This window comes from Manihot esculenta, chromosome 15 (assembly GCF_001659605.2).
Source record: "Manihot esculenta cultivar AM560-2 chromosome 15, M.esculenta_v8, whole genome shotgun sequence".
Taxonomy (NCBI): Eukaryota; Viridiplantae; Streptophyta; class Magnoliopsida; order Malpighiales; family Euphorbiaceae; genus Manihot; species Manihot esculenta.
Window position 1 is genome coordinate 5133480 of NC_035175.2, and position 22483 is coordinate 5155962.

The following is a 22483-nucleotide window of genomic DNA, read 5'->3' on the forward strand; positions in this document are numbered from 1 at the left end:
AATGTGTTGTAGTTGGGGTTTAAGTTAGTTTGAAGCCCCTAGGAGCCAATGTATGTATATTTGCATGATTTGAATGAGTTATTTGCATGTGAGAAGTTTTGGAGGCAAATATGCATAGAAGAGCTGGTTTTCGGCCGCCGAACCTGGTTTCTGTCATTCTGGGAAAAACCAGGTTCGGCAGCTGAAGGAACTTTCGGCCGCCGAACCCTCTTGTGGAGGCAGAATTCGGCTGTCGAAGCTTGCCCCCGAAAGAGGACTTTCGCCTCTGTCTGGGAGTTTCGGCCGCCGAAAGTGCCGCCGAACATGCATGAGTTTCGCCTCTGTCTGGGAGTTTCGACCGCCGAAGGTGCCGCCGAACCTGCCTGACTTTCGGCTCTGGAGGGACTTTCGGCCGCCGAACCTGCCGCCGAAAGTGCCCTGTCCAGCCTTCCTTTGCATGTTTTGCATGAATGTTTTGAGGAGTTTTATAGGGTTTTTGGGGGATGTTTTTAGAGTTATGTTATAGTATGTTGGTCCCTCATTTGAGTCCACCTGTGTAGGTTCGGACCCGAGGAACCGAGGACCTCAGCAGTGAGTCAGCTGCTTCAGTCAGTGTCAGAGCTAGCCAGAGGTGAGTGGAATAACTCTTATGTTTTAAATAAATAAACCAGTTTTGAGCATGCTCATGCATCACGGATGCCATGTGATATTTTAGGTTGTTTGCATTAGAAATCACGAATATGTTGCATTGCATAATATGTTGATTGATGTGGATGAATGTTGAATGATCCATTAGCCCTCGTATGTTATGACATGATGATATGATATGGAAGTCCAGGTGTGGCCTGCACTACGCCCCTGGCACTATGTAAGAGAAAGACCGGACGTGGCCTGCACTATGCCCCCGGCACCATGGATTATGTATGATATGTTATGTATAAGAGAAAGACTAGGTGTGGCCTGCACTACGCCCCTGACATGATTGGAATATGTAGAGGGCTAAATGGTGACAAGTTCATCCTTGATATGATTAGTTGTGATGTGATGCATTCCATGATAGCATGTGTTTTAAATGCTTTATGATTCTGCTCACTGGGCTCTTGTAGCTCACCCCTCTCCCAAATTCCCAGGTTTGCAGGTACGGGTTAGACAGAGAAGTCAAGAAGAGTAATGAAGTCTTATGCATGTAATAGTTAGAATGTGGACATGACAGATTGTATAATGATGTTTGGATATGTAATGTAATGATATTAAGGTTAGAAATGTGCTTGATCATAGTATATTGTAATCCCTTTTTGATACATGATCTAAATGTTTATTGATGATTATGTTTAGCCAACTCAACACTTGTTATGCCACCCATTGGGGGCATTGATGAGATCCCACTGAGGGGTCAAGTTTATGATTATGTATATGTTCAGTGCATGCACAGGTTGAGTTTGGTGTATGATAGAATGTATGAAAGAAAAGTTTTAAATTTTTATGTATGATTGTTGATCATGTATGGGATTAAACAGGTTTACAGGTTACGTGTCAGGCTTGCTACGGGTCCCGGCGGCCTTAAGCCGATCTGGATCCTAGCGCCGGTAGCGGTCCGATTTTCGGGTCGTTACAACTGTTATACAAACAGACCACGTACACAAAAGATTTATAGTACAACTGAATCAAGCACAACTCTGACTCTATACAACCTTTACATCTCTTTCTATTATTACATGTCCACACTATGCTATTACAAAACTCTTCACTCCTTTCTGTACTCTGCTGCTCTTTCCCTGTACAACCAGTACACTGGACCTGCAAGACTGGGGTTAAGTTGGAATTCCGATGTCAGACTCTAGCTGGGTATGACAACTTCACACTTTCTTCTTTGCTCTAGCTAATCATAACTCAATTCCACTTGAAACACGTGATCAATCTAATCCGAACAATATCACTTATATTTCTTTTTTATTTTTATAATTAACATATTTTATTATATTTACGGATAAAATTAATTATTATCTGTAATATTAAAATAAAGTGATATAGTTTTTATATTAATTGATAATATTTTGCAAAATTATTAAATTTTCAAGATTTATTGAATTACATAATATTTTAATTAAGATTTTTAATATTTTAAATAAATTAATATTAACATTTTTAATAAATTAATGTTAATAACTTTAATTAAAATATTACATAAATAAATATTCTCAAATAAGAGAAAAATAAAAGGACAAAGAAGAAAAAAAGTAATTCCATGTATAAAAGATTTTTTTTTTTTTGACAAAATTAAAGTTGTAAGATATTTTGGTGATAAAATAAAGTTGGTGGATGAATATAAAAATTATCTTCAAGTCGAATACTTTGATGATGGAATGAAATTGAGAGACAAATATGAAACTATTTTTAGAGTAAAGGGACTGATGATATAATTTACTCTACCATAAGGTTCATTCTCTGCAAAAGCTAACCGAAAGCAACCAACTCAAATTGAGTCGAATGGAGGTGAAGCAGCTGGAATCATCGCCCAAATTCAAGCCTTGAAGGCCTCTAAAAACGACATAGAGAATCGGATTGCGTCTCTCGAAGAGCAGCTTTCTCAACTTGAATCTCCAAAATGATGCTGTCGCCTTAACGGTTCTCATCTTTCAGTTTGCACACCTCATTTTGGTTTCGGCCATGGTTTATCGCTTGATATGCTTCACCACTATAGTCGTCATCTCTTGCTCCCTTCTGTTGGAGTTCAAGGCCCTAGTTTTTCTTCAAATTAATATATTTATCATTTGTGTTGTATACTTCAATTTGTTACTATTGTTACTAGTGTGATAACCCCTTTTGTTTTATCAATTGAAGAGCAGTCGAATCTTTTAAAGTATTCTATTCTAGTTGTTGGAGCTGGAGGGCTGGGGTCGCCTGCTTTGTTATGTGGTGTTGGTAAGACTTGCTTTTTTCAGTAGGCCTTGGATGTGTGCTTGGTTTGGAAGTTAAATTTTTTTAGTAATATCCTTGAAGGCATATACAGATTATGTGCTTGCTCCATTGAAGTTGAACCTGCTTCCATCAGATTCCAGAATAAGCAGTAGAGAATTCAGTGAGGATATTGTTAAAGGGGAAGCACACGTGTCGGTAGATGTACGCCCTGCCCACCATTTTAAGATTGTTTCTCTTCCCAGTGCCTTGAACATCCCGCTAGGAAGTTTGGAGATAGGGTTGCTTGAGATATCATCAGCTTTAGAGGAAGAGAGAGCGCAGGAGTATTGAATCAGAGCCGGGTATAAGCTTATACGTTGTATGCAGGAGAGATGATGATTCACAGAGGCTGTTCTTCAATTATTACACAAGAAAGCCTTTAGTTCTGCCATGGATGTCATTGGGGGCCTAGAGGCCTGGGCTCGTAATGTTGATCCAAATTTCCCCACATAGTTGAACAAAACCATTATTTTCAAGTTCATTTACATGAGGAGATCTACTTGATCATTGTGCCAGTTTTGTACCTGAAGGGTCATACCACTAACAGTTTCAAATTGCTTTTGATCTGTGTTATTGTTGAAGGGCACATTAACTAATCTGCAATTTACTGAGGAATCGCCAAGGACGAAGAAACAGTCATCTACAAGCTAACCGTTTTATGCTTGGATCCTCGACCCTATAAAGGAATCAAATTAGAAGCAGCAGAACACGATTTGGATTTTGCATTCTTACAATTAAATTGGCAACTGGTGTACTACAAATTCTATTCGCCAGCCACTTCAAAAGTAACCTGCATTCAAACTCCGTAATCTTCCCAAAGTTATTCTTCAAGATATCACACTGTTAAAGGAATCATTATTGGATTCTTCCGTTTGGATGGTTTTAATTCAGACCCACCAAAAAAAAAGGGAAAAAGGCCTCAAAAGGATTGTCGAGAAAAGATGCGTACATCATAGTTCTTTCCTGACTAGTGATTTCTTAAAATGTTAGGCGATTCTGGCAGTTTTGCTATAAATTCAACCAGCAGGCCATAAGATGAAATGTCAAAATTCAATACTTCCAATAGCACATCTCTCACCATCCAACAAGTAGAAGTTTCAAAAGCGCCATTCGAATGTATAGACCATTCTGTGCTTGTCTAAAATATGCAGCCCTTGGATCCTTATCCACATCTACAGTTATCTACAAAGCATAATGAAGAGAAATAAATTTGCCAACCATCATGATAATTGTTATATATATATATATAATATAATGCTTATAGGATTTACCTCCAGGAGGTCCTACTGTAATTTTGTATTTTATAAAGTAAATATTAAGAAAAATTATTACTTAGTTCCTATAGTATAGAGAAATTCACTAGTTAGTCCATCGGTTTTGAAAAATGTATTAAGACGTCCCTGACGTTTTAAAAAGTCTACTAGTCCCTCCATTAATTTTAACCATTAAGTATTACAAAAAAAATCTAAAATGCCCCAAATAGACTAATTAGTAAACTTTTTAAAAATGTAAGAAATAAACTAATAAGTTTTTCAAAATCATAAGAACTAAATAATAAAATATTTAACGGCAAAATTAACGGAGAGACCAACTAGTAGACTTTTTAAAACGTTAAAAGCATTTTAATGCATGTTTTAACACTAAAGGATTAACTAGTGAGTTTCTCAAATCATAGAGACTAAGTAGTAATTTTCCCTAAATATTACTTTGTCAATAACTACCCTTAAAGGAATTGAGGAAGCCTAATCTAATGGTGAAAAGAACGAATTACAAACAAGTAAAATCAAACCAAAGTAACTACAGGAAACACATTTACCTCATCAAGTCTCGGGAGAGGATGCATGACCACAGCATGCTTCTGCATCACATTTAACACATCACTATCCACAACGTATTTGCCTCGAGCTTCTTCATAAAGGTCAACTCTCTCTCCAAACCGTTCTCGTTGAATGCGAGTTTGATACAAAACATCACACTTTGAAGCCACTTCCATTAAATCACCACTTTCTTCCCATTTGACTCCCTTCGACGTCAAATAGTCTTTGATATCATCCTGAGAAAGAAAGAAGCATGACATATAAAAAACTAGAACCTGAAGTTCCAGAAATCCTTCTGCACTATGTTTGGACAAAATGATTTGAATTTAAGTTTAAATTATTTGGATGAAAATCGAGTCATTACTTCATGAATTTTCTAAAAACTCATTTTAAGAGAATTTCAAATGTCAACTTTGTACAAGACATTTCAAATCCACACTCATATAAGGTTTTCTTTTCACATTTATGCAAGAAAAATGTAAATTTCAGTCTTCAAAGTCCTTCATCCGATGTAAGGCTTGTTCATCTAGCCCAAATTAAAAATTAAAGAACTCATTTATTGTATGATTGCAACCCATTAATGAAAAGAATGTACGTTCTTGTTAGAAGAAATTTCTATTACCTTCATTTTTACTACATCAGGAGAGACAAAATAGATCTTCACATCTTCATATTTGGCAAGCAAGTATGCAAGTGAACGGACTGTTCTCCCATTTGCCAGATCTCCCACAAGTGCAACTTTAATGCTATCCAATTTACCTATCTCTCGGTCTATAGTGTATACATCTAAAAGAGCCTGCATTGATTTCTTAGAGCTGTAGCTTCAGTTTTAAGAACTATAAAATCCACTATCATCATATACAAACAGAAGAGGTTGTAATAGTATCTTCAATATCATGCGCAAAATATATTGCCGTAGAAACAGGGTATCTAAAAAAGTTTGAAAGGCAGGTCTCAGCCACCAGCAATACTTCATAATATCTTTACAACTGACATCTTTTCCTCACACCACATTTCACATCAATGTATAAATGCTAATGACTAGTTTATGATCTGTACAAAAATTTAGTCAAGATGACAGTTTCTATATACAAGCAGGAAGAAAATGGAACAAAGTGATACAATCAGAGTTCTACTCCAAGAAAAAAAGAACAAAAATGTGAGTTATGCATCTGCTTCACTGAAAAAAGTACAACTTGTGATAGATTTTGAAGGATGATAAACTTATACAAAACAAAATTCCATAGCCTCTCATATTGTTTACCACATTGTCAAAAGTTATGTTATTCAATAAGCAATTGGTTACTCCTTTTTCCTATCAACTGACTCTCTGTTCAATTGTTTTTTTCTTTTAATTAGCTGTACTGCTTGCAGAAAAAAAATAAAGGCAAAAAGCATTGAAAGAAATTGCAGCACACCTGAGTTGGATGCTGTCCAGGACCATCCCCTGCATTAATAATGGGAATGTTAGCGGTTGCTGCAGCTCTTCTTGCAGCACCACTTTCAAAATGACGCATGACAATAATGTCTGAATACCCTTCAACAGTTCTAATAGTATCTGCAAATCAAGCTCCAAACATAATTAACCAGGCTGTCAGTATAACAGTGATGAAAAAAGGCGGAAAAAATCACCTTCAAGGGTCTCTCCCTTGGCAGCCGATGAAAATTCCCTTGCATTTTCAGTAGTCAGAACCTCACCACCTAACCGTTTCATGGCTGACTCAAAAGAAAGCCTAGTACGAGTAGACGGCTCATAAAAAAGGGTAGCCATGAGATAACCCTTAAGAATTTGACTCCCAGGAGAATTCTTCTCAATCTTCTCCATCTCTCGTGCAACTTCAAATATAGCACTTAGAATCTCTCTATCGAACTGCTGTGCCTCAATCACATCATCAAGTTGAAATTTCTTTCCAATTGAAAATGAAGGTGTACTTTCAACTTCCAATGTTCTACACCGAATTCCATTCCTAGTTGAATGTCTTGATCCAGCATAAACAGAGACAGGCTTTGGACAAAAGGTTTGTTTACTGAACAGATTTGGACAATTGCATATTGTCCGTGTATAGCACTTCATGGGCGTGAAAGAGATTGAACGTTCATTCAATAAACCGGTGGAAAACCAAGAAGAGGCGGCCATTAACAAATAGCTTAAACTCCGCCAAATATAACCTGTAAAATAAACGCAATCACAATTTATAGTGTGTCATACTTTTATACTTATGTAGATTCAAACAAAAACATTAAAGAAAAATTCGAATTGATTGCAAAGACCTGATTGATTGATTAACAATGAATAATGAAACTTTCAAGACTCTTTTGCGTTTTTTGTTTACATTTCTTAGATCGTATAAAAGCTTAAAAACATACATAAGAAAAACTAAAATAGAACTGATCAAAGTATATATCAAGGAAACAGAACAGGGGAGAGAGGTGAGAGCATACGAACCTGAGTATAGTGAGAGAGAGCCGATTGCAGATTCTTAGTTTGTTTGGCTGGCGAGAAAAGGATAGGGTTTTAGAAGAAAGAGAAAAAAGCGGGATCTTTGGAAAAAGCAAGCTATGTTTTTGGCGCAAATAAAAAAAACGTAAATTACATCCAACCCCTCCAGAGTTCCTTTTTTCCCCTCAGGTTTTACATTTGCTTTTTTTTAAAAAAAAAATTGATTTATTGAAATTAAAATTTAGAGCATTATAATTAAAAAAAAAACTTAATATTATTCAGCTAAAATTTACAAATACAGATTTTTATTTGTTTTCTTTAGAAAATGAAATTTTAATTAATCAAAATTCAAGAAAAACTTGAAGTATCATACCACAATTAATTTATAGCCAGTAAATTATTCAATACATTTAAAATGAGGATTCAAAATGTTAAACGAAAAACTTAAAAAAAATATATATCAAACTAAGAAACATTAATAATAGAACTCAGCAGCATAAAACCTGATTTGTATTATTTCCAAGTCATTTTATGGAAGATCATTAAAAAAAAATTCATAAAGTCATTTTATTATTATTATTATTATTATTTTGAAGTTTAAATAAAGAAATATCCATATCCTTTTATTTTCATATACTCTCCATTTGTCATAATTTATTTTATTAAAAAAATAATTTAAATAAATTATTATAAAATTATATCTAATTTTATGGTAGCTAAAAATAAAAATTTTATAAATTAAAAAGGAAATAAATTTCTCCATTCCAACCAAGAAAACTGATATAATAGAATTGAATTAAATTAAATTATTATAAATTTTTTTGTATTTAGGGATTAAAGTTTGCTTCTAATTGAGATATACTCAACAAGATTCGGATACAACTTGGAGAAATCTAAAAATTTGTCATTATGGAAGTGTCTTTCATGGATGATCATTGATTTAAGTTAATATTAAATTATTTAAGGATAAATTTTCAATTTTGTATACCTTGGAAAAAGGGGGAAATTGTATATAAAGGCTGCTATCTTGTCCACAATTGGAACAAGATAATGAGGTTTTTGTTATTAATTACCGTCTTGTTGTTGGATTAAAAATTTTATTTACTCCAACTGTTCATAATTAGAAAATAAATTATTAATATATATATATATAATTTATCTAGATAAAATCCTAAAAATGAATTTATTTATTTATATTTTAAATTCATTAGAGATAGGATCTAATAAAAATTGCTCTTGACTTATATTTTCTAAAATCTCATCAAAATAGGTAAAATTGAAACCACTAGTTTATTACTATCATTAATATTATTGTTATTTAAATTAATATTATTGTTATTTAAATTAATAATATAGTTCTGAACAATAGTCACAAGATAATATTATAAAACACAACTCAACATTCTTCCTTGAATATGTCCTAACTAGAAGAGATGCCATGGTATAAAACGAGAAAATTGGTGGAGCAAGAAAACTTCCACGTTAGCAGGAAACATGCAACATCAAGAGCTTGGATTTGTTGCATTTGCTGGCAGCTTATCACCTTTAGGTGGGTAATGCGGCCATGGTCTGAGCAGTTTCGGAGGAAATGGAAATCGAGAACGAGGGCGAGGGCGACGGTGAGGGCGAAGACGAGGACGCGGATGTGGACGCCATGGAGGTAGAGGCTCAGGCTCAGGCTCAGGCTCAGGTTCGGGCTCTGGCTCTGGCTCGGGCTCGGGCTCAGGGTCTGGCTCTGGCTCTGGCTCAGGTTCGGGTTCGGGCTCAGGGTCTGGGTCTGGCTCGGGTTCGGGCTCGGGCTCAGAGTACCCACACATCCCATAATCGCAGTAGATCCCCAAGGGGCATTTGTTCCCACATTCGCCACAATTGTAGGGGCTAATATTGACGTCAACACAAATTCCATGGCAACATAGCCAACTAAAAGGGCACCTAACTCCGCATGAACCACAGTGATTAACATTAGAAGACACGTCAATGCACTTATTTGCACAACACCGCATTTGAGCGTTAGGTCGACGGTTTCTCTCTCTGCATATCCAAGGGTTGCTCCTGCACCCAGCAAGGGGTCGCATATGCGGGCGTTGTAGCGGTGGGTGTGGGTGCAGGTGTGCAGGTGGATGTGGGCGGCGGCGGTTTATGTGTGGGTAGTTTTTTATTACTTTCTTGAGCCATGGCGAGGATGAGCTACCAGTAGTGAAATTTTGTTCGTCTGCAGAATATCCGGTTGGAAAAAAAGAAAGCATCACTATAAGAAAAATAGCAATCAAAACATTTGGGAGCCGCATTATATATGGGAAATGTGCAAGTATTTATGTGTCTAAAAGAAGAGGAAAATTTGTAGATAGTTGAATTCAATAATGTTGTTGCTGTAGAAAAAAGCGAGTTATAGAGGATGCTAATCACCAACTACGTGATTAGGAATAGGGAGAGGATGCTTCTTTTTGCTTTGTGCTCACACAAGTGGTCTTTAATTTTTTTTTTTTTCTTTTTGTTTTTTACAAATCCTATTGTTTAGGTGCAACTGATGTGAGCAAACTGTTTTGTAATGATATTTTCAAGAAAGAAAAGGCCATTGTGAAAAAGAGAGGTGGAAGAGCCTTTATCTTGGTGTGCATGAGAATGAGAGAAGAGAGGCTCATCCCCCATGCTATGCCTATATGCATATATAAGAAGCCATGGTTTCACTGCTCATATCAAAGGGACTCCAACAATATCGGAAAGGACTAAAAGATTTAATTGTTACTGGAGCTATTTATCAAGTTTGAGTTAAATGGGTGAATTTTTATCATCATAACGTGCATATTGTACCATGGATATCCACTGCAGCAGCAAATTTGATGGAGCTATAGATGGAATTTCATTGATTAAATAGAATATCACATGGTATTGTAAAAGATAAAATTAAAATCTATGAGTAATAATATTTTAACTAGGATCATGTGGAGGACATTTATTCCTAATGTGAACTCATAGATGTTATAAAAACTATAATAAAACAGCATTCAAAAGAAATATAAGTAAATTATTATTAAGCACATAATGTAAACTAGCCATAGAGATATTTCCTATTTGAAGGATTTGGAAACCCCTTTCCCTCCTTCCCCCAACACACCCACCTAACCAAGAAAACACATTAAGTACATATACCATAATACACAGATAAAATACTAAATATTTAGAATCGCAAAGAACATTATGAATGTATTAGAACGAAAAGACAAAGATCAAAAGACGGGAATCCCATAAAAATTAACACTTATTAGAAGGCCAACGGAGTGCAGATAGTAGAACTGAAATGCAACCAAAATCGGACCCAGATAATAAAGAAACAAATTTTAGGCAAAAACAAAAAACGAAAAAAACAAGATTCAGGGTAGCCAACGAGGATCTTGTAAGAAACTGAAATAATGGATGAAAAAGAGAGAGATGAGACGGCTTCAGTTAAACAACAAATTATGGGCCCAGAATCCAAAATTATAACAGCAATAGCCATTGGACCTCAATTTAAAAGTCCAAGCATTTCACTGTAAATTTTCAAGGCCCATTTATCTTACCATGGCAAATATATATGGTAAAAATAAATAAATTATTTTACATATATAAGAAATTCACTAATAAATTGATGGATGGACCAAAAGGTAGATATCATTTAGGACAAATTAAACAAAAAGAAAAGGCAGGTCAAGACTGGAGACTCAAGACAATAATAATTTATTCAAGTAATCATTGATATCTTTCTTGTCTGGTCTGTTCAATTAGTATTCAAATTATTGAGAGGGAATGAATAGAAATCCAGTCAACTTTTATTATTTTATGCCGGCATTTGCATTTTTGGGCATGCGATGATTCTTCAAAAGCATGCTGCTTTGCGTTTTTGCCATGACAACTGAAGGACGTCGTCTTGATATTAACTTCTTCTACTTTCATGGAGCATATATTAACCATCATCCATCCATTTCATATTAGTATAATTACGTTTTTTATCTTTTTTTTTTTTAATTATGTTTCATCTTTTTGTTAAAAATATTATCTTAAACCTCTACACTCACATGCTTTTTTTCGCCTCCTTTCTTTGTAACTCCCCCAAGATCTTGCACAATCGTAATGCCCATGCAGAAGTTCAAACAATTTGCGCATTGCAGTGGTCAAATGTGGTCAGTCAATAATAAAAAGGACCATGAATTTCACAAAACCAGTGATCCTCATCGCTGATGACCCTATGAATATGTCTCAATCGGATTCTGCAATCAGTGAGAATGTTGTGACCAAGAAAACAGGCATTATTACATAAACTGCTTCCTGATAGCAGGCATCCATAGCATATTACACAATCCAACATAGTACGTACATATAAAGCATTGCTGAAAACACAGTAGGAAAATAGTGTCCAAAACACAAAGATTAATTGGTACGACAACAATGCAAACCTAGTTTGCTTATTTAGGCTACAGCCACATGACACGCCGCGCCTGCTTTTACTGCTGAACTAGGCATTCTTGAGTTCCAGTCACACTAGCACGGTGAGAGCCCTTGTTAATAGCATCCACTTCTTCAAGAGAGTTGTTGACATTTGTATCCTGAACCGCCTGAGCATCATTCTCACTGCCACTATGGCTGCAGGAAATGGCTTCAAAGATGAGAGCGTTCACTTCCTCAAATCTTGCTTCAGATAGGGAAACCTCGGCAAGTAGCCTCCAAGCATTCTCCTCAGACGCGCCCTCATAGTCCTCCTTCCTCTTTAACACCATATGGCCACTGATTTCCCACACAGCTGGGTTCACTTGGGTATGAAGAAGTTCAGGACTCACTTCCCCCAGAGCTTGTTTCTCAGCATAACACTGTTAATCCATTTGATGAAAAATCGAGAACATGAGCAAACTTATTAGCATTTCAAGGAGCAAAACTTCTATGTTTCCAAGTTCATTACCTGTGGCAAAAGAAAGATGCGGTTTCCACAATCAGATATGAGCACATTGTAAGGTATGCTATTATCTTGAAGGCAAATGCAAGCATCCGAGACTGTGTTGGATAAATCTTGCAGAGTATTGCCCCCCTCAAATAGAAGACTTCTAACAGGGTAATTCACTAGCTCAGAGATTTTCACTCCACTGTCCAAAGTGGTTATCTTCTTAGTGGGTGCCTTCTCGATGGGAAATTGGACAGCCAAATAGTAAGCCTGTTCCAAGGAAATGATCAAATTTACATTCCTGCATATCTCTCTGCCTAACTATGATCAACTTGTTTCTTTTTCTCCCTAACTGTTGCACCACCTAATTATCAAGGATATTATTTCAGTTTATTGAAGTCAATGTCTAGGAGAATATGAACCTGGAAGTGAAGGTGGTTTATGGTAGCAAATGCACCCAAGCTATTGTAACCCAAACGGAAGTATGGATTTGCAGCTTCAGCTGCCATGTAAAGAGCAAGCAGGAAACTCTCACGATCGATCCTCTGGGGCAAGCACTCCAGAATACGCGGGATCAACAGCACATGCCCATACTCAATAGGACTAACCTGGTATGTCAATAAAACAAAAGGCATAAACCTATTACAATCTTAGTGTCCTCCTCAATCAGAGAACGTTAATTATCTAGTAAAGCACCATAGACCTTACATTAATAGCAACCACACTTGTTGAATTATCAACATCAATGGAGGCACTTGGGAAGAACTGAACTTCACCATTTTCACTTGGTTCAAATTGGAAGAGCACCTCTTCTTGCCCAACTTTAGTGAAGTTGAATTTGTTCCCATCAAAAGGCTGGAGGACCTTGTCAACACGGAATTCAGTTGGCCTCTTCTTCAAGTGGCGACCCTCATTCAACTGGGCGATGAAACCATACTGACCAGGAATCACCTAAACCAATATAATCAAAGAATTAGCATAAGTTTCCTATCCCCAGTACAGCAAATAGTATGTTGCAGGCTTGAGTTCCAATTGCATGTCAAACTAGAAAATAAATATCACAAACAGTAGAACGGACCTTGGTTTCACAGGCAGTGACATCATAACGAAAAAGCCCTCTCTGCATACGGTCCTCCCACTAAGAATCCAAGCAACGCAAAATTTTAACTCTGAAATTGAGACTTTAACTAATAACAGAGAAAGAAACATGAATTTTCGTTCATCAATCTCCGTTTGGTTAAATAATTATACCTCCCCAAGAAGAAGAGTCTCGAGGAATGCAACGGGAGGCTCATTGTTCTCATGTTCAAGCACCTCCTTCTCTCTAACAATCTTGTTCAGTTTCTTGAAAGCGTATAAAGGAAGCTTTGCCCCTATTTTTTTTTTATGAAAAAAAAAGGCTCATAAAACAAAATCCAAAGGAATATCCATCAGAATCACACACACAAAAAAAGAGCGAGCGTTTCAACCAGTACCTTGAATGCAGCACTTCTGAAGGCAATTGCGGCCACAGCCCCCACTCCGGCTAGCACCCTCTTCCGCCTCCTTCTGGAAATTCGATACAAGAGTAGGAACCCTCTTGATCCTCAACATGAAGTTGTCACTCATCTTTGCTTAAAATTCCAAAAACAACCCAGTCCCAATAAAGTTGCCTAATCGAGATAAAAGTTCTAACTACTCTTATTGCGCTTACAGATTACAACTTGATTTATATAAATATATACTAAACCTAAAAGACAAAGGAAAGGAAGGAACCACCACCAGCAAGGAAGAGGAGGTCGGAAGGGCTACCGCCTTCGGAAGGCAAAGCACCACGTCCACCGTGCGGCGAAGGATTGCTCTCTATCACACAACCCTTGCATCGTACAGCAAGGACATGTATTAGAGGCGGAGGTACTCGGTGTATAGCCGTGATGTCTACAACTTGTCAACCCTGGGTATTACCCCCAAGAACACCTCTCTCTGAAAAACAAAACTTCCACACTTAACCCAAAAACACCAAAAGCAGACTTGGGTCCCTAAAAAAGGAGGAAAAAAAGGGCCTGGAACGACGATATATCTCTGTTCTCTGAGATATTCGATATGAGTATTTGATTACACGAAGCAATGAGGAAATTGGGATCTGGGTATGGGAGCAAATGGAGTGGGAGTCGATATCGGCAATATAAGTGGAGGGAAGAAGGATTAGTTATATAGATAAAAGGAAAGTGGTGATTGTGGCTGTGATTGCCGTTAGGAGTATAGTGGCAGCGATGCAATTGTGAAAATTGAAAATGATATGTGAGCGAGAGTGGAGATGGGGGGCCTTCTTCTGCTTCACCCGTACCGCCCTATGTGGTCAGCCGTTAAGGACCACGCGGTCGTACGGATGGGTAAACAAGCTCTTCGCTTGGCTTTATATAGTTTGGAAACTGCTTGAGCAGAATATGCTAATTACGAGTTTAAAATAATCTTCTTTTGCTTATGTATACTTATCTCCCCCATCTATACTTTTTATTCATTTTATTTTAACGATCTCAAAATATCATTTACTTTTTTTATATTATAATTAATATATAAATCCATTATTATAAACTAATTTAATATAAAACTTTAAAAATAAAATTTATTAATTTAAATAATTCTCTAATACTCTTTTTATTCTATAATGTTTATTCACTTTATTTTTTTATATATATTAAAAATATACTTTTTTATAAATATTAAAAAATATAATTTTTTTATTAATTTTTTAATTAAATTTTATTAAATAATAATAAATATTTTGAAAGGTTTTTTATAAATAAAATAAAATAAAATAAAATAAAATTATAATAGTTATTTTATAAATTATTATAATTTAAAAAATAAACAATAATTTTCAAATAATTAATAAAAATAAATAAATATTATAGAAGATAAGAAGTAATAACAATAAACATATTACTTTAATTATGTTCATTATGTATATTTTTTAATCAATGTTAATAAGTGTTAGGCCTGTTTTACTATGAAGATGTACTACATATTTTTATTGTTTAGTATGAATAATTTTATAAAAAAATATATATGAATATTGATAAAATTATTTATAATTTTATTTTTATATATAAGAAAAATTTTTAGCTTTTTTTATTTTAAATAATTTTTAAAAAAATAAATTGAATATATTTTTTATAAAATTTTTAATTTTAAATAGAGAATTTAAGAATTAAATAAATTAAAAAATAAAATATTCATAGAGAATATTTTTTAATTAATCTCAATTAATTGGAAACCCAATCATTGATCAACATGCATTCTCACGCGCTCTCTAATGAGGAAACGAGCGTGTTCCACGTGGGAAGTAATTTTTGTCCGGACAAAAGATAAAATCTGCTTTCAAGTTTTCATCAAAATTCAAGCAAAACTCAATTTGATTGTTTTTAATAAACCTCGAATTAATGAAATATTATTACTCATGAAAAAATCATTTTTATAATTTTAAATATCAAAAATCATTTAGTATTTTTATTTTAATTAAAAATAATAAATAAATAAATTATTATAAATAACTTATAATAAAAAAATATTTTATTAGATGATGAGTTATTTGGATTTATAAGTAAATTTATGGTTGTATTCATCTTAAAAAATTTTAATTTAGCTTATCTTAACTTTGATTAAAAAAAAAATTAAGACTGATTTGAACTTTTGTCTATGTTCTTAATAGTTAATATTGCTAAATGAAATTATTCCGTGATCCTAGAAAAATCACGATTTTTCAAATTTATACAAAACTTTTTATTTATATATTGAAAATATTTTATTTTTAATTTTGTATAAATATGTAAATATGTTGTTTTACGGGTGTTACTTCATAATTGGTAAAAGAAAAAAAAATGAGTTCTTCATAAAATATTGAATTATATCGCGCTACAACGTAACTTGTTTAGCTTTAAAATTATTTCAAAGATTTTACTAAAAAATATGCCATCCATAATTCACATTTGAATATATAATAATTTATAATCATAAAATTCGTTATTTTTATAATTAAATTATTAATAAATAAATACTTATTTTATTCTGATACGACACAATATATACTTAAACATATTATGCGTTGTGACCACACGACAGACTCGCGTAACAAAATTTTAATAACACGTAAAATATTATCATATAAGTATCACCTATAAGAAAAGAGATTCAGTTATTATAATGATCAATATTCAAAATAGTAAAAAACTCACACTATTATGTCTAATCGAGTCTCTCATTACATTTAATTTACCTTTAAAAAATATTATACAATAGCTTTTCATTACATTTTTATTTATTAGCTGATACTAATCAGATTTTCAGAATCAAAAGCCTAAAATAACCAGCTGGGTCCAGTTCTTAATGATGCCAACTAGTCACTCTCCCTATCTACAAATTGTGAGAGAATCGTTGCTACAATTGTGTAACGACTATTTTATCTCACAATAAAATAAATAGTCAATTTATTTTTTTTATTTTTTTTGAAATGGGGGATGGAGGATTCGAACCTGAGATCTATCAGGTTTAACCGGATGCACTTACCATCAAGCTAAGTCTGGGAGTGCTAAATAGTCAATTTATTAAACCTCTATATTTAATTATCATATTTAATGTATTGATATTATTATGATTATTTAATGATGATATTTTATTAAATATTTGTTGCTTATCTCTATTGTTTTTTTATGAGAATATGATAGGAGATCTTATCCAAATGTTTTATTTTGTAAGTGTATGCATAAATTTATGTATGCATAAATTTATCGACTACTTGATTTGAAATAAATTCAAATTAAGTATTGCATAGTTTCAAACAAGCTCAAAATCTGAGTCCATGACATTTTGTATCACTAACCCTATCTTATAGTACAAAAGCAAAATATACACAAACTCAAGTAATTTATTTACACTTCCTTGATAACTTATCAACTTGAACGTCAGAATGACTGCTATAAGCGCCAACCATTCTACTTTTTTTCCAGAGTAACCGCCATTATCAACTCTTTTTCAAGAACATTACATTTTAAAAAATATAATTATTTTTATTTTATTATAAATTAAAAAATGTGCTTAATATAATTAAACACAATACATTTTATTTTATTTTTCCTTATATACTTTATTCACATTACCCTTTTAAATAATAAGTAATTTATATTAATAAATTATTATAACTAATAAATTTTACTTCTTCAATACATATTAAAAATAAGCATTAAATAAACTCGTAAATAAATTATCCTTTAAAATAAGAATATAGTATATAATAATGATACAAATGGGAAAAATATACATAATTAAGTTTTTTATTGCTCAAATTAATTATTATTTTTTCATTAAAATACTGCTAGTGTTATCCGAAGATTAGATTAGGGTATGTGCGTGTAAACTTAACCTAAATGGTTTTTCTCCTTTCTTTATTCTCTTTTTCCTTTTGTTCTCTAGTGACGTGTAACCGATATCCTATTACAGTATAACATGTCGTTATCACGCATGACTATACGTACGGACGTACTGCCTTTTTTTCATCGTCAAGCAACCATTTAATTCCGTTAAGCAGCCATTTAATTCCCTCCACCGCCTGTGTGACATGATCCCATATGTGTAGAGGCCTGTTGCCCTACTAACCCATCAAGTCAGGCCTGTTGCCCTACTAACCCATCAAGTCAGTTGAGTTGAATCCCTCTCAATTGGGTCCGTGCCTTGCTCTGTCCGTCCTGTTGGCTCGGGATCTGGACCGTGCTTACATGGGTGGATCGGCATGTTGGGCTCTCACAGAGCTATAGCCTAGTCTTCCCTCATAGGCTCAGTTGTGATATGGGTATTCAAGGCTTAACCGTTATCAAATACCCCTTTACCTGCTCATTAATTATTTTATGATTAATGAGGGGGTAAATTCTGAAACCCCTATTATTATTGCACGACTCTAGTAGTGTTTTTGTCAAAACGTTTTCCCTCCGTCTTTACCATTTCAAATTCATACTTTTGATTTAGCTCTCGATTTTTCTTCTTGCACTGCTTCTACTAAATTGCGCTCCTTCTCCTTTGTAATCTCTACTTTCTCGCTTCAAGGTATGTCTCATTCTTCTCATGGCTTCCGTTAGAATCCTTGATGTCGTAGGTTTGGTGTCCTCTATTACCCCTTCTTCTCCCTTTAATTTCTTCTCCAGTGAGTACGTTGATACCACTCTTTACAGAATTAGGGCTTGTAATACCCGGCTCGAGTCCGGCATCGGAATTCCTGTAGTCCGGTGGAATCTTGGGTGTCGGAACCCTCGAGAAGGGTAATGCATATGTTTTCCAAGGTCTTTTCACTTGTTTTCATGTTTTGAAGTGTGAAAAGCATTGAGTTTTGCTCAAGGGAGAAATGTAAAGGTTCGGCCGCCGAAGGTCACTTTCGGCCGCCGAACATTGCATGGTTGCGGCTTCACGTTCGGCTGCCGAAGGTGGTCTGGCCAGCCACCTATAAAAGGGCCAAAGGTCGGTGAGAGGAGGGTATTTTCTCCTCCACTTGCAGCCAGAGGTGAGTTTCAGCCTCTCCACGTTGACTTTCATGTTTTTCATGATTTTCATCAAATCTTTCAAGAGTTTTAAGAGTTTTGGTGATTCATGAAGGGTTTGAGAAAAAGAAACAAGTTTTGAAGCTTGGAGCTTTGGAAGAGCTTTTCTTCATATCTCCACGTTAGGACCCTTCATCCTTACGTTGTGTAAGAGGTAAGTGAAGATCCTGAGCTTCTTTGATGATTTTGCAAGGTTTTATAAAGTTTGTATGGGTAGTATGCATGTTTAGGTTTAGGTGAGGTTTTGGTGATTTGTGGTGTTCCAGCATGTGTAAGTGTTATGTGCTATGTTTGTTTGGGGTTTTAGGGTAGTTTGAGACCCCTTTGGGCATATCTATGTGTATATGCTAGTTGGGAGTAGTTGCTATGCATGTTTGTAGGTTTTTGGGCAAAGTTTGCATGAAACAGAGCAGGGTTCTGTCCTTCGGGCAAAACCAGGTTCGGCCGCCGAAGGAAGGTTCGGCCGCCGAACCCTTTGTGGAGGCAGTTCGGCTGCCAAAGGTTGCCCCCGAAAGCAAGGCTTTCGGTTTAGAAAGAGCCTTTCGGCCGCCGAAAGAGGGAGTTCGGCCGCCGAAAGTGTGTAAGTTTCGTCTCTGGACGAGACCTTCGGCCGCCGAAGGTGCCGCCGAACATGCATGAGTTTCGTCTCTGGAGTGGGGTTTCGGCCGCCGAACCTGCCGCCGAAAGTGCCCTGTCCAGCTTTCTTTTGCATGTTTTATGTGATGGTTTTAGGATTGTTTAGAGGGGTTTTGGGGCGTTTCTTAGAGATGTTCTTGAGTGAGTTTGGTCCCTCATTTGAGTCCACCTGTGTAGGTACGGACCAGAGGAATCAGGGAAATCAGCAGTGAGTCCAGTGTCAGAACCTGCAGTGTCAGTGCAAAGATAACCAGAGGTGAGTGGAATTTAACGTAATGTTTTAATATGATATGATAACTGATATTTTCTCATGCTTCATGCATCATGACTATGCTATAGGGTGAGTGCATTAGTGTACACAAAGATGATGCATTGCATTTATCCTTGTACTTGGCATTGCTCCTTGTACATTGCTTATGTGAGACGGCACGGACTTCGTGAGGATTCATTAGCCCTCAGAGGAAGACCTGGAACAGCCCTACGGGGACCAGGCACAACAGAAAGACCTGGAACAGCCCTACGGGGACCAGGCACATGGTACTTAGGTACCCCAGATTAGATAGAGGGATTTTTGATCCGTCCGGCCGAGGTGATGTGCTTATATGTTGCATTCCATGAGAGCATGTTTTATCACCTGTTATTTTATTATTCTACTCACTGGGCTATCGTAGCTCATCCCTCTCCCCTAACTCCAGTTGTGCAGGTTCAGAGGTCAGAGAGAACTCAGCAGGGTACAGGAAGAGTACAGAGTTTTGTAATAGCTAGCGTGGACATGTCATTGTATAGAGATAGTGTATATGTATAGAATGGTGTTTGATTTATAAGACTTGTAAACATGATCAGTTTATGTATGTTTCTTTATTGTTGTATGTTTATGAGCAAAACCAGGCTTAACATGATGAGTTTGATCCGCCTAGGGCCATGAGGAGCTCTAGTAGGGATTAGTAGAGAATAGAAAGATTGCATGCACAGGTTAAGCCTTGGAATGAAGAAAAGTTTTATGTTTTTACAGCAAATGTATGATCATGTATGAGATTTCACAGGTATACAGACAGAATAGCAGGCTTACTACGGGTCCCGGCGACCTTAAGTCGATCTGGATCCTAGTGCCGGTGGCAGTTCGGTTTCCGGGCTGTTACAGATTGGTATCAGAGCCCTAGGTTCACATGGTCGGACCTATAGAGAGAGAGTTGGGCTCATAGAGAGGTTTAGTAGGTCAAGCACCATAGGAAAAACATGTCCACTAGGATAGGATGTTAGTCCTGTCTATATGCTGATGTGCCATGCCCTGAGTTATGCATGTGCATGTTTTTGATGTGTTGCTGATGTGTGATGTGATTTGTTGTTTGCCAGAGAGTGAAGATGCGAGGAACTCGTCGATCCGTGAGATTGACTGGAGTCCCACCTGTAAGTGAGGGTACAGCTGCTCGTCCACCTGCCTTGCCCTTGGCAAGATCTCACAGGTCAAGCAGGGAAGGAACGTCACGAGACCCTAGAAGGTCTTCTGACGAGAGCAGGAGAGGAGTAAACAGAGGGGGAAGGTCAGTAGAAGAAAGAGGTGTGATGGAAGAGGGTCAGAGTAGAGATGTAAGCATGGGTGTAGGAAGGTCAGAAGAAGGTATGGGGGAATCCCAGGGAGGCATGCAGGCCTCAGGATTTGGCTATCCACCCTTTCCACAGGGCCCAGAGTATCCGATGGGAGGCACGTCGGATTACTCCAGCTTTGCTCCATATCCACCCTACATGCCATATATGCCCTATCCTTCCTTTTATCCACCATATCACATGTATCCACCCCCACCTGTTCATCCAAGTCCAGTACAGCCTGAAGTGAGGGAACCAGTTCCTCCACCACCACCTCCTGAACCAGTAGCCACTGTTGTGGAAGCACAGCAACCCAGTTCTTCAGGGGGAAGTAAGGTGAAGATGACTGAGTACTTAAAGTTGGATGCTCCTAAATTCAATACAGGAGATGATCCCTTTGAGTATCTCAGTGCAGTGAGAATGATAACAAGTGAGTTGGGAGCAGATGATGGTAGAGCCATTGAGATGGCAGGGTTCACGTTAAAGTGTAAGAAAGCAAGAGAATGGTTCAAGAACTATGTGGACCCGAGACGTGAGAGTATGACATGGGAAGAGTTCGCCAACGAATTTGCTGGATGGGCTTTTCCTAACAGTTCTAGGGAACTAAAGGTTGTGGAGTTTGAGCAGTTGCGACAGACGGAGGAGATGAGCGTTGATGCATATACAGATAAGTTCCTGGAATTGTTGCCATATGTCGGTCAGGCATATGAGACAGATCAGAAGAAGGCAAAGAGATATGCCACAAGGCTTCATCCCAGGTATTTCTCTTTGATTCTTCATGCGGAGAAGGAAAGTTTCCACTCTATTGTGGATGCTGCTAGAAAGATGGAGGCTAGTGCCATAAGTCAAGGTGTAGTCACGGCACAGTCTTCTGGTGTTAAACCAGGTTCCTCCTCACAGAGTACAGTAAGTGCAAGTAAGAAGAGATGGGAGAAATTCAGAGGAAAGAGAGGCAAGGTCTGGAACAGGCTTAAGTCGGGTCTGGGAATGAGTAGTAGTTTCAGTTCTGGCGCAGAGTTTCCAGTATGCAAGAGGTGTGGCAAACAGCATAGAGGAGCTTGTCAGTTGGGATCCACAGCCTGCTATAGATGTGGGCAGGAGGGACATTATGCACGAGAATGTCCTCAGGCGACTTTGGTTGCACCATCCCAGCAGATGAGTACGGGCAGTGTAGTCCAGCCCGTAGTTTCAGCCATACCACCAAGCAGTGGTAGAGGAAGAGGAAGAGGGGCAGCCTCTTCATCAGGGATGGGTTCCCGAGGTGCAGGTCCGTCAGCCCCAGCACGGATTTTCACCCTGACTCAGCAGGAGGCAGACACGTCGAACACGGTGGTGTCAGGTAATCTCATCATTGGGTGTTCCGAGGTGTATGCTTTAATGGACCCCGGTGCTTCTCACTCTTTCATTTCTTCTAGAGCTGCAGAGAGGTTGGGTCTGATAGTGTCTGAGTTAGAGTGTCCTCTATGGGTCAGTGGACCCAAATGTGATCCATCTTTGGCAGAGTCAGTCTGTCGGTTCAGTCCCGTGTGCATAGAGGGTAGATACCTTCCAGCTGACCTGGTGGTTCTAGAGTTGACAGATTTTGATGTCATTCTAG

At 36.7% G+C, this 22483-nt stretch overlaps 3 protein-coding genes across 4 annotated transcripts; all 3 read right to left on the minus strand.

Moving 5' to 3' along the window:
* Window positions 1-3757: 3757 nt before the first annotated feature.
* LOC110600991 (aspartate carbamoyltransferase 1, chloroplastic) lies at window positions 3758-7344 on the minus strand. Of its 2 annotated transcripts, none has more exons than XM_021737955.2 (6): window positions 7201-7344; window positions 6387-6923; window positions 6173-6312; window positions 5377-5550; window positions 4754-4990; window positions 3758-4119 (listed from the first exon to the last, which is right to left on the minus strand). In XM_021737955.2, exons 2-6 carry the CDS (start codon window positions 6889-6891, stop codon window positions 4012-4014), a joined length of 1164 nt encoding a protein of 387 aa, XP_021593647.1. In that variant the 5' UTR covers window positions 6892-6923; window positions 7201-7344; the 3' UTR covers window positions 3758-4011. The 2 variants fall into 2 exon arrangements, with proteins under 2 accessions (XP_021593647.1, XP_021593646.1); XM_021737954.2 differs by having other exon boundaries at window positions 5377-5562.
* Window positions 7345-8556: 1212 nt separating this feature from the next.
* LOC110601573 (stigma-specific STIG1-like protein 4) lies at window positions 8557-11383 on the minus strand. Its single transcript, XM_021738751.2, has 2 exons — window positions 11247-11383; window positions 8557-9406 (listed from the first exon to the last, which is right to left on the minus strand). Exons 1-2 carry the CDS (start codon window positions 11332-11334, stop codon window positions 8697-8699), a joined length of 798 nt encoding a protein of 265 aa, XP_021594443.2. The 5' UTR covers window positions 11335-11383; the 3' UTR covers window positions 8557-8696.
* A 76-nt stretch (window positions 11384-11459) lies between these two features.
* LOC110601781 (GDP-L-galactose phosphorylase 1) lies at window positions 11460-14424 on the minus strand. Its single transcript, XM_021739088.2, has 7 exons — window positions 13579-14424; window positions 13355-13476; window positions 13182-13241; window positions 12812-13054; window positions 12526-12711; window positions 12125-12373; window positions 11460-12035 (listed from the first exon to the last, which is right to left on the minus strand). Exons 1-7 carry the CDS (start codon window positions 13709-13711, stop codon window positions 11673-11675), a joined length of 1356 nt encoding a protein of 451 aa, XP_021594780.1. The 5' UTR covers window positions 13712-14424; the 3' UTR covers window positions 11460-11672.
* Window positions 14425-22483: the final 8059 nt, after the last annotated feature.

What these genes read in the sequence shown, in the direction of transcription:
- LOC110600991 (XM_021737954.2), bottom strand. Translation starts at nt 6,891, where the DNA reads ATGGCCGCCTCTTCTTGGTTTTCCACCGGTTTATTGAATGAACGTTCA. An exon ending in CTGGACAGCATCCAACTCAG is followed by an intron (nt 5,563 to 6,172) that starts GTGTGCTGCAAT and finishes TACAGCTCTAAG; the next exon opens with AAATCAATGCAGGCTCTTTT. An exon ending in CTCTCCCGAGACTTGATGAG is followed by an intron (nt 4,120 to 4,753) that starts GTAAATGTGTTT and finishes TATGCTTTGTAG; the next exon opens with ATAACTGTAGATGTGGATAA.
- LOC110601573 (XM_021738751.2), bottom strand. Translation starts at nt 11,334, where the DNA reads ATGCGCAAATTGTTTGAACTTCTGCATGGGCATTACGATTGTGCAAGA. An exon ending in AAGGAGGCGAAAAAAAGCAT is followed by an intron (nt 9,407 to 11,246) that starts GTGAGTGTAGAG and finishes GATATTCTGCAG; the next exon opens with ACGAACAAAATTTCACTACT.
- LOC110601781 (XM_021739088.2), bottom strand. Translation starts at nt 13,711, where the DNA reads ATGAGTGACAACTTCATGTTGAGGATCAAGAGGGTTCCTACTCTTGTA. An exon ending in TCAGAAGTGCTGCATTCAAG is followed by an intron (nt 13,477 to 13,578) that starts GTACTGGTTGAA and finishes AAAAAAAAATAG; the next exon opens with GGGCAAAGCTTCCTTTATAC. An exon ending in TCACTGCCTGTGAAACCAAG is followed by an intron (nt 13,055 to 13,181) that starts GTCCGTTCTACT and finishes ATATTGGTTTAG; the next exon opens with GTGATTCCTGGTCAGTATGG.